The following is an 11,539-nucleotide window of genomic DNA, read 5'->3' as shown; positions in this document are numbered from 1 at the left end:
TAGGAGCTAGTCTGGTCAGTAGTGTTCCCTGGTGAAAAACCTCAGAGGATCCTTGAAGATCTTCAAGGATCCTTAAAGATCCTCAAGGACCTGCAAAAGATCTTTGAAGATGAGGATCTTTCAAGGATCCTTGAAGGATCTTTGAAAGTTCTTTAAAGATCTTCAATTGCAATTAGGAGTTGTAAAGATCCCCAAAGAGCCAGTGAGGATCCTGTGAGGATCTTACAAAGATCCTAGTGAGAGTAAGTTTCAAAATCTTGGTAAGGATCCTTACAGATCCTCAAGAATTCTTTGAGGATCTTCCAAGGATCTTAAAAGGACCTTTTAACTGATCTTGAAAAGATCTTTATTAAGATCTTTGAAGATCCTTGATAAATCCTCTATTAATCTTTAAGGATCTTTCAAAGATCTTTGGAAAGATCTTTGTAATCTAATCAAAGAGATCTTTCAAAGATCTTCATGACATCCTTGAGGATCTTCACGGATCTTGATAAAGATCTTTTCAAGAACAGTCAAAGGATCTTTTTAGGATCCTTGAGAGATCCTCAAACAATTCTCGAGGATCTTTTAGGATCTTTATAAAGATCCTTTGAGGATCAATCAAAGGATCTCCTTAGGATCTATGAAAGATCCTCAAGGAATTCTTGAGGACCTTAACGGGATTTCTATCAGGATCCTTAAAGATCCTTAAAGGTCTAAGACAGATGTTTGGGGGAACTCAGTAATTGCAATAAATTAGTTACCATTGCATCTTTAAAGGGGGTTCTTGAACACCATTAGGATTTTAAAGGGATTCATCTTAAAGATCTTTTTGGGATTTTTTTAAAGGATCTTTTTTGGGAGTCTTCAAAAGCTTTAGGGAGAACCTGTTGATGCCTCAATTAAATAATGTCCTGTACCCTTTTTGTCTCAAGAATTAGGATCTTTTTAGGATTATTAAAGGTTGTGACTGTCGAAACTGAGAAATAATCTAAAGGAGTAAAGGAGTTCATTTATACCAATAAATAGAAAAATCAGTGAAACAAAAACCCAATTGCGTTATGTTACACGATACCTTATTAGATTTTATCAATATATTCTGACAAAAGAATCATTTTATTAAAATTTTATTAAATGACAATGGGTTAAGTGACAAGAACCGAAACGCAAAACATCACTAAAGAAAGTGCTATTGCTCTTGTTTATACAAGGATCATTACTTCATTGTCTAGCCAAAAAATGCATCAAATACAAATAAACCAATTGTTTGTTCTATAAGAGATCGTTTACTTATTTACATGCACTAACTTAAAATGAAGTTAACATTAAGTTGCATGTCCAGTCTGAAAACATTGTAACCTGACCGTCAGCTCATCTATCCCAGTTATAATTTGAAGAAAACCATCGTCCAAAACTTGGAAACGGAAGTGAAGTGGGAGCAATGGGTGAGGCATGTTCTGTCTCACTTCACTGAGATTACTAAAACTTAAACTTTCTCAAAGCAAGCTTCACTTGATGACCTTCGAATGACTTCCTTCACTTTTCAGTATGGCGTTTGTTCTTGAACCAGCGGGAAAAACCCTTAAGGGCCCACTGACGGATTTTTCGCGCGTTGCTAGGGAGGTGAAATGTTACTTCCGGTGACTGACGTCATCATATAGTGAGCTGACGAGAAAACCCATTCACAAGCAAAAATCACCGCACGAAATATTGTTTGCATCGAAGGTTTTTCCTTGCCCTTCCTCACACTCATTCTCAGATCAACTGCGCATGCGTAAACAAACTGACTTCCGGTTTAAGAAAAAACCTAAATTTCCGGCGGTCTTTAAATTGAATTAATTTTTTTTCATATGGCACGTTTCACCTCCAGATACAGAATGTAGGTAAGCATTGATTTTTTCAAATTATCTTTTTTGAAAATTTTATGGGTATTTCAGTATCGTTTATTTCTCTAAAAAGAACATTTTTCAAAATAAAAAGAAAACCATGCTTGGCTGGATGCAAAAACGAATACAAATTATGAAACCACTGATAAAACACCCAAATTGTGTAGCACGGAGACAAATTTAGAGTTTTCTTTTATTGGTCACGTGACCATGGACGTGGCATGATGACGTCATATTTAGGGTCATTGGTTTACAAAAGTCGGAAACTGACCAAAATAATGTCAAATTCTCTCGAATTAGTTAACTATTACATCCTTAGCAACGCACCCCAAAAAATACGTCAGTAGGCCCTTAAACAATCCCCTCGAACATCATTGAAGATCAGCCATCTTGGATTTGAGCCGCTCTGGTCAGCAGTAGGCCAGCACCGAAAATTGCGGGCTCACACCAGCCACAGATCGATGGCGGTTATTTCGATTTTCGGTTTACTGCAAGTCCTTATCATATTTTAGTTCTTTTACAATGTAAAATGCTTGTCCACTGGAAGGAATTGCTGATAATAACTCACCTAAAGAGGTAAGCGTTGGATAAAACAATTTTGATGCTAATTCCATGGGCTTTTGTCCTATAAATCAAAGTGCAAGTAATGTTCTATAATTTATAAGCTTAATACAAAGTGCGGGCGTTGTAACGTTTTGTGAAGTGTCTTTCTGTTTACAAATAACGAAGCTTGTAGTGGAAGGTTTTCATAATCCTTCAGAAAAATAACCGACAAAAAGCGATGCCAACGAAATGGACATTCACATCGAATTTAATTATCCCGGTTTAAAACACAAAAGAACGCTTGATTTAGTTACATTGAGTCTGATCTGAGTGTTCCTACATAAACAGCCAAATGTTGACACTTCCATTGGGTGCAGAGATTTCTTCTGGGATATGGTGCATGAAATTTCATGATAAGTGGTCTGTAATTGGTGACCAAAGTCCACGATATTCTGTTATGTAAGCAATGAGAACCCAGATTTAAAAAATATATATATATGCTTCTTTTGTTTTAGACTCCATTGCTGTTGTACTCAAGTCACCATTAAACCACTGCAATGAGCACTTTTTATAGCATTGTATTCAAGTTGTCACTGCCTTGAATTTCTGAAGAGGTTGGAAAAAGACAATATAATACTATGTATCTTTAAATCGCATTGTCCAGAGGAAACCAAGCTTAGGTACAAAGCGAAAAAAATGTTGTAGTTACTCTAATCCTGTAAGCTAAGCTTATGTAAGGTATTATTATGCAACAACTACAGTAATGGCAATGACGGTGTACAGAAATAAAACAGGAACCCACATATAAGAACTTTTACAAGTAAGAACGTTTTTGGCTAAGACAGTCCTATTTTAGCCTACAATTTTGAAATGGATGAATTCTTATTTTGAGAAATTTAGTCAAACACTGAATACACAAATTTAATATAACAAGCTCTACCAGTACCATGTTTTCCCAGCAGCAACATAGTACCATTGTTTTAATATAATGTTGCTTTAGTTTTGTTCTGTTTATCATGCAAAGCTTTGTACAAACTTCAGAAATGGCCCAAAATAGGCCATACCCACCAATGACAAAACCTCATTATTTTATTCTAAGAACCTGAGTACAGTCTGTAGCCTAGCCTTAGCCTACAGACTGTAGCTTGGAAAAACTTGGTTCTTACACTGTATAATTTATTCAGGCTTTTACCGTACCTTTATCAAGCAAATATTGTCACTGTAGTATTAAATATATGACTTACATGACTTGTTCACAATGGAGGGAAAAAAATAATAATTAGTATGGGGTTGCAACTGCTGTAATAGAAGGGCTGGAAGCAAAAACCTAGTAAGTGACAATGTTTGGCCAACTTTTAGTGCTCAAAACTTGCCCAAATTTTGCAGGTTGACTGGAAATGAACTTAAGAACATTGCTCTGGTAATTTTTGATGCAATTTGAAAACAAGCTATGCAAAAATACCATTGGCTTCGTGTTTGAAAACAATGGAATCAGAGAAGCGGCACTTACCTTTCATTGTTCCATTAAAATTTAATGGCATTTATAAACTAATATAACTGTGTGTCGATAGCTCAACTGAATGATATGCACAGCAAAGTACACGACAGGTCGGTGGTTTGAGCCACTGATCAGAGTTATTTATTTAATTTTTTGTGCATGTCTCATGTAACTTAAATTTAACAAAGATCGATAAAATTGCAGAGAAAATCAAGAAAAGAAAAACGAGAGAAACATCTCTGTGCAAACAAAAGAAAAATAATAAGTCTGATCGGTGGCTCAAACCACCAAGCTGCTGTGTACTTCGCTGTGCGCATCATTCGGATGAGCTACCGACGCATACAGTTGCATAAAGCTTGTGCTACTAAATTTTAATCAAACAATGAAAGGTAGGTGTTGCTTTGCTGATTCCGTTGCTTTCAAATGCGAAGCCAATAGTATTTTTGCATAGTTTATTTCTCGAAGAAAAGCTCAAATCGGATAAAAACAATACCAGGGCAATGTAAGTTCATTTCCAGTCAACTTGCAAAATAGACCGTTTTTGCTTGTACATTTTGTTTTCTCAATACAGATTATGTCATAATACTCAGGAGGTTAATTGGTCCTTTCTTTTTTCTTTTGTATGTAAATCCAGCCAGCCCCGTTTACGGGGATAAACCCCGATCAAAATTGGATTGATGGTGAGGCAGACATATTCATGCTTGCATGCACTCTTTTTAATGAGCAAAACAAGGACTAATCCTCCTGAGTATTATCACATGATTTGTATTGGGAAAACAAAATGTACAAGAGAAAAAGGTCTATTTAGGATAGTTTTGTGCAAAACTAAAAATTGACCAAAAATTGTCACTTACTAGGTTTTTGTTTCCAGCCCTACAATTTATTGTATCCTTAATCTCCATTTTTTCTATGATTTTGACAATGATAAACACATCTATGCAAATAAAGAAAGTTTAAATGATGTTTGTGCCATATTGTTGTTGTTGTTGTTGTTCACGGTAGTTAATAGGAATTGGCCATTTCCAAATTCACTACAAATTAGCATGTTTCAGATTTTCCATATGACATCCTGGCACTTATCTTAACCGTGAGGTGAATCAAAGCCATAATTGGCAGTAATCTTGGTTCTTTAATGGAGCCACAAACATCCTTGAAGATCATTGGTAAGAATACTGAATATACCCAAAATAATCACAAAGATCTTGACAAGATCCTCAAGGATAGATTAGGATCTTTGAAGATCTTTGGTAAGATTATTGAAGATCCTTACAGATCTTTGGTAAGATTCATAAAGATCTACAAAGATCTTAACAAGATCCTCAAAGGATCTTTTAAAATAATAAGGATCCTTGAGGATTTTTTTTAAATTCCTTGGTAACATTCAGGAAAGATCCACAAAGATCTTAACCAGATCCTCAAAAGATCTTTTAAAATCCTTGAAGATCCTTAAAGATCCTCAAGGATCTTTGGCAAGATTCTTGAGGATCCTCAAGGATCTTGGCAAGATCCTTGAGGATCTTTAAGGATCTTGGCCGAGATCCTTGAGGATCTTTGCAAGGAATTTTGAGGATCTTTTCTAAGATCTTTATTAGGATCCTTGAAGATCTTTATGACGATCTTTGAAGATCCTTAAAGATCCTTTGAAGATTTTCACCAGGGTTTTGCAGGCGGTTGTTAGTGTCTTGGCCGTCTGGTAGCGTTGTTCATCGTTTTGGTGCGTTCTGTAGCGTTTGTTATAGTTACATGGTCCACGACCTGGAGCTAGTCCGGTCAGTAGCGCCTTGCAGGCGTTTGTTAGCGTTTTTTATGCGTTTTTGTAGCGTTTGCAGCACTCTTTAGGTTGTGGGAGCCCTGGGGCTGACATGGTTCAGCGGTATTCCTGCGTAGTGCATGTGTTGTTGTCCAATGTGCTTGCAGCGTGTTTGTTGCTCTGTTGGTGTGGCGTTGTGAGTCGGATCAGGAGTTTAGTGGTTCTCGGCGTTCCCTCCCTATCCCCCCCCCCCCCTTTTTTTGTGTGTGTGTGCTGTTCTTTTTTTTTGTATTCCTTTTTTTTTGTATTCCTTTTTTTTGTGTTCTTTTTTTTTGTATTCCTTTTTTTTTGTGTGTTGTTCCTTTTTTTTTTGTATTTTCTTTCTTTCTTTATTATCTATTTTTGTTTCCACTGAGCTATCTGGCTCAAGTGTGACGGGTGCCTTAGGGGGGCCTGGCGCGGGGGGCTCGTGGCTTGGTTGCGGGTTGGGCAGGCCAGTCGGGTGTTCTAGCGCCTTGGGGATGTGACTTCGGTTTCAGTCTCCAGGCTTCCTGGGCACCTACCCTCCACTAGCGACGCAGGCGTTAACTCAGATCTAATCTTATAGGAGAAATAATTATACATGTGTATGAGTGATTGATTTTTCCAAACTTTGTCACGGTTTTTCAATAATAATTATTTTATCAGTTATTTTTCCTAAAAGCGAGTACTGTTCGGGTACAATGGTGACCTTCTACCATTCAGTCGATCTCTATATCAAAGAGAGGAATGTTGGAGTTGCCATTGGTGGGCATTTTCTAGCCATGGAATAATAATTATTTCTTGAAGCCACTTTTTCTTACTTTTGAAAAATTCAACTGCATACAGTACGTAGGACAAGATTTGAAACAGTTCCCAGTTTGAAACTACTTTTCACCACATGTGGCTCTGGTGTCCAAATGTGAATAAATCAAAGTTTGCATCAAGAGTGGCCTGGGATGAATAATAAAAATAATATTTAATTATAAGTTATTATCAACGGAGAATTTGTATGGTATTGAGTTGCTTATGAGGTCAAGATCCAGAGTTAAAGAGTTCAAGTGCGGGTGAGTAAAAAGAAATTTAAAGTCTTGAGAAGCGTCAAATGTCTGTGAGAAGTGTTGTAGAGGGAGTGAGCTAGGGTTATTCAAGGAGGGGGCTACCTGGAAGGTAAGCCGGGGGATAGATCTGTGAAGGAAGAGTGGGTAAGGATAGAAGTAATGGGAAAGATCAGGGAGGGGTAGGAGAAGTACATTGGAGGAAAAGAATGTCTTGTTCTTTTCGAGATCCCCAAAAAACCAAGCCCCTGTTTTTAACTACACCCCCAAAAAAGGAAAATCCCTTTTTTAGACAGTTGATAAAAATAAACCAGTTTAAAAAAATTATACTCAGGTTCAAAAATTTTGAACTGGTTTTAAAAAATTAAACCAGGGGTAAAATTGAACTACAACATAATTATGCATAAGCAGTCAAGCGACTCTTTATGGAGTCGAATGATTTTTTTTGGCTCAAAACCTGGCTGTCTTAAGTTTGCCAAAATAATAAGGGACTCTTTTTTTCTTTTCCAGAAACTATTCCAAAAAAATGTCAATTACAGTGTTTATGAGTGAAGCCTGTTACTTTATTTTCTGTATTCAGCTGTGGTGTAATATTTAAAGAACAAGCAGCAGTGTTTTGTTGGGTTTAAAAACATAAGGCAATTAGCCCAGTGTTTTTAGACCTGTTAAAACAATGTGCTTCGAGTTTTTTGAACACCTTCAAAAACATTCCACAAATTTAAGTGTGTCCCTCGGGAGTCCGAACCAAGGTTCAAAAGGGGAGAGGCGAACATTAGCACGTACATTACAAGAAAAACAAGCCAAGCCTCATTACTATTTGTCATATAAAGAATTCGAACGAGGAGTGCTTTACCTGCTTTAAAGCTCACGCATGTGACGTTTTATCAGGGTCTTGAAAAGATGTCAATTTCATGAATTATTGATGTATTTTTTAAATACTACATATACAGAAGCTCACACTCGGCATTTCAAAGATTCATTTTTTAAAAAAGGATTAAACTAACATGTATTAATAACCCTTTCACTCCCAATAGTGCCACTTATAGATTTTACTCTGTCTAACCCCGGAAGATTTTACTGGTCAATGGGGAATCCCATGGGGCTGAAAGGGTTAAGACTGCTTCTTCATGCCATTGATTAAAGAAAAGTGGATATCATTATGAAGTCAACGATGGCCAATAGAACATATTCATAAATGGCCGCCAATAAATTATTCTTTTGTCTTAGTACATGTAGTAATGAGACCAACAAGCCTCGCTCTAAAGCAATGTGTCTTTTGTGTTTTGTCCATGCAAACAAGGCTAGTTGGTGTTGTTAGCATAAGGACAAAGGAATAATGTATTGGCTGCCATTTATGAATAATTGCTCTATAACCAACAGCAGTCTTTCGCACTGGCATTGCTCCCCATTCCAAAGATTTGTGGAAGCCCACTTTAAGTTACACGTACAGTACAGCTGTAGGTACAAACCATGGAAGATGAGTCCATGAATGAACAGTCTCCAATAATGTTTGAAGTGCATGTATTGGCAGCAAGTCTGGAGAAATGAAGTAATAAGGAGACCAGTGTCCATTACTGCTGTGTCTCTTGCTTTGGAATTTACAAGATATTGGCACAATGCTTGGCCAGCTATAACCACGGAATGATGATGGACAAGTCCAAACCTACCAGGGAAAAAAATACATGTAGTAACACTTTCTTAAAGTTTTAAGCTTTCAAAAACATAGCAAAGGACAACTGCTCAGCTAATTACAGAACAAATCAAATAAAACATCCTTTAACTAGTAACATGTACTGTAGTATTTCTCTTCATCCTGCACTATCAGTATTCTAAGATGGATAACTTCACCCGAAAGAGCATTGTTTTTATTCTGGACATCTTCAGCACAGTTTCCATTGTGGTTTAGTGTGCACCAATCAAATTACTTGAACCTCGTTTTTTGACATTGGCTTTTCTGTTGAAAGCCGACCTGAAAATGATGTGCAGTCATTTCTCTCGACCTACTGTACATGTACAGTACAGTGTATGTTTGGCCCTAGCCATATGCCATTGTCCATCTGCTTTTGTAACTCCCAGCATGGTGCATGGTGTTTCGGTTACTCTCTTCTTTATAGCTGGTTTACCAACCATGTTATGGTCCTTTTCCCGTTAATGGTTGAATGTTAACGGCACCTGTAGTACCCGGGAAACAGTTTTGTGTGGTGCTTTTCAGGGGTCTAAGTTTGGCCCTGTTACAATTGTACTCTTCATCTTTTTAATGATCTCAACTGTCATTCCTCTTCTGATACTTCTATGTTTATAGATGTTACCAAGCATCACTTTCCTACCAACTCCCAGGATGATCTCTCTATACTGTACTAGTACATGAAACTATGGAAATAATTCAGCTGACCATGTGCAAAAAGTAATGTAATTAGATGCACACCCAATTTTGACATCCAACACAGTGTCCCATTAAGTCTAAGCATTTGCTGCCTATTTCCAACGATAAGGCAGGGATAAAGGTTAGGATTATTCTTAGCTTAGGGTATTAAAATGCAGAGCAGTTTATCCCTTACAAGAGTGTTTTCACTCACATGATCAGTAACCCTTTTTTTCCACCGAAACAAAAGAAAACGTTTGCATTATAATAGAGCTCAATTTCCGGAGGATTAGTTGGGGACACCAGCATGGCCACCGTGATGTCAGGTGAAAACACTCCACTTGAGATAATTTTGACATTAATTGTCTACATGTATTCCAAGATTAAAAAGCAAAAAAAATTTGACCTGGCATGAGATTAGACTGAAACGAAGCAGTATTATGAAGCAGAAACAACAACAGTCCTAACCTGCGATCAGGCCCATTTTTAGCTTCGCCCATATGTTCTCTTATGTCGTCGCTTGCTAAAATTGGGCCTGACCAAAAGTCTCTCAAGAATTCCGGACGGTCGGCCAAATTTTGGCCGACCAAACTCGTGATCTGATTGGCTGTTGAAACACAGGAAGTGAAAATGCCATCGTGATTGCGCGGAGCTCTCGCGAAGTCCTCGAGACTAATCCGCCATAATTGTACGAAAAAATTTGCTCCCTTTTGTTCTTACAATGCCGTGGACGGTGCAACTTGATTGTATTTGTATAAATGGAGATATGCCATCTGAAACATCTCATAACTTGTCCAGAATCGGGTTTGAATCTCTGGAACGAGTGAAATTAGCGATTCCGTTGTCGAGCTCTGTGGCCATATGGTTGAAAGTACTTTGGCACAAACTTCCCTGATGTTTTGAAAGCTAAATAGCTGGTTCTTTCAAATGGCAATGAAAGCCGATGCATATTGGTTTCCTAGATGAGACAAGGGACATAATTATATATCAACAGGAGGAGATGCCGATAAAATCGCAAGTTACATGATTGCATGTTTTGAATATCTGTGTATCAAACGGCTTTATTTATTTACTGTACATGACACGGTTTGTTTGCACACTTCATAATATTTCCAGTTGATTTAACTTAAAACTCGCACTCCAGAAACTAAAATGGCATGTTTCCAGAGAGATCAATTGTACAACAATAAAAGAAACTTTGCGAGTGCATCTTACTGTTCGTACTCCATCAAAAAATTAACAGCCAAACTTATCATGATTTTACTGCGCGCAATTCTAGAAATACACTGCAACTGAAGATATTACCCGAAAAAATCACCAAAGAAACCTTCATGGGCAAACACGTTAAAGGAATAATGAATTTCTCTTTTTTTTTTCTTTAAAAATCTATTGCCAAACCGTCCAACGACAAAATGCTAGGTTATCTCAATTACAAATTAAGAATTGTCAAGCTTAAATAGGATGCATATTCTGTGAAGTTCGGAGGGAGAATTACACCGGCCTTTGCCGCAATATAGCGGTAGAAAACATTCCCCATGCTTTATTTGTTTTTCTCAAATTAAAGCCAACGGTAACTTTCGAATTCGTTTATAATATTCCTCCCACGGTAATTAACTCTGGTCAAAACAAAATAGCGTGAATCTGCCGTCTACGCGTGTATTGGTGTAATGGAAGTAAATATGATTGGCTGATGAAGGACATGTCAATCAATCAAAAAAAGTGGGCGGAAGGAATTTCGAAGAGGAATTTGGTCAGGCTCTATTTTGCGTTTCGCCAACTTCACATTACGTACCACGCGAAACTAAAATAGAGCCTCATCGCAGGTTACAACAGTCCTTGCTTTAGTGTGTGGAATACACGTTTGCTTAGCACAACTGCAAGACATGCATGATGTGCAGGAAAATCCCTTTAGAGCAATTTGTAGTTAGTTTTTGAAAGACTGTTTTAATTTAGAGAAGAAACGATTGAGTTTTATTCGGAGCGTGTTTTGTGCATTGACACCATCTCTTAAATTTATCTTTGAACTTATTACCACAGCTTAACATCCCCCCATTCCACCCCCGAAGGGCCAAGTGCTGGCACGCACGTCTGGGTGATCCCTCGTGTACATGACTCCTCTTGAAAAAAGCGCTAACGCTTAAAACGTCGGCCATTCTATCTTTTCACGGTCGCAATTCGACCACTATCAACTTGTCTGATAAAACCAAATTTTCCTGTTTCACTCTGCCACCGACGCTGCATATGTATTTTCTTAAAACTGAAAAAAACCCATTCATTCCGAAATCTCCCAGAAAGATAAAATGACGTAGGAAATTCAACTCACCGAGTAGCTTAACCGCCTTAACGGTAGTCGCACTAGCACCATACCTAAGTTATCATTTGGTTGGAACGATCTTTATCTTCGTAAACACGGTACCTGTAGGCAGCCATCTTCCCGACCCCGCA

At 37.7% G+C, this 11,539-nt stretch overlaps 1 protein-coding gene across 1 annotated transcript in view; it reads right to left on the bottom strand.

Moving 5' to 3' along the window:
- LOC138002741 (cytochrome c oxidase assembly protein COX18, mitochondrial-like) overlaps positions 1-11,539 on the bottom strand; it is a 26,232-nt gene extending 14,693 nt beyond the window's left edge. The window contains exons 1-2 of the mRNA XM_068848725.1: positions 11,418-11,539; positions 8,202-8,395 (exon numbers count right to left, since the gene is read on the bottom strand). Of these exons, the coding sequence (XP_068704826.1) occupies positions 8,202-8,395; positions 11,418-11,459 (236 nt within the window). The 5' untranslated portion in view covers positions 11,460-11,539. The remainder of the gene's footprint in view (positions 1-8,201; positions 8,396-11,417) is intronic.

Source organism: Montipora foliosa, chromosome 1 (genome assembly GCF_036669935.1).
Source record: "Montipora foliosa isolate CH-2021 chromosome 1, ASM3666993v2, whole genome shotgun sequence".
In the NCBI taxonomy this organism is placed as follows: domain Eukaryota; kingdom Metazoa; phylum Cnidaria; class Anthozoa; order Scleractinia; family Acroporidae; genus Montipora; species Montipora foliosa.
The sequence above is the reverse complement of the archived record's forward strand: the minus strand, read 5'-3'. Positions and strand labels throughout refer to the sequence as shown.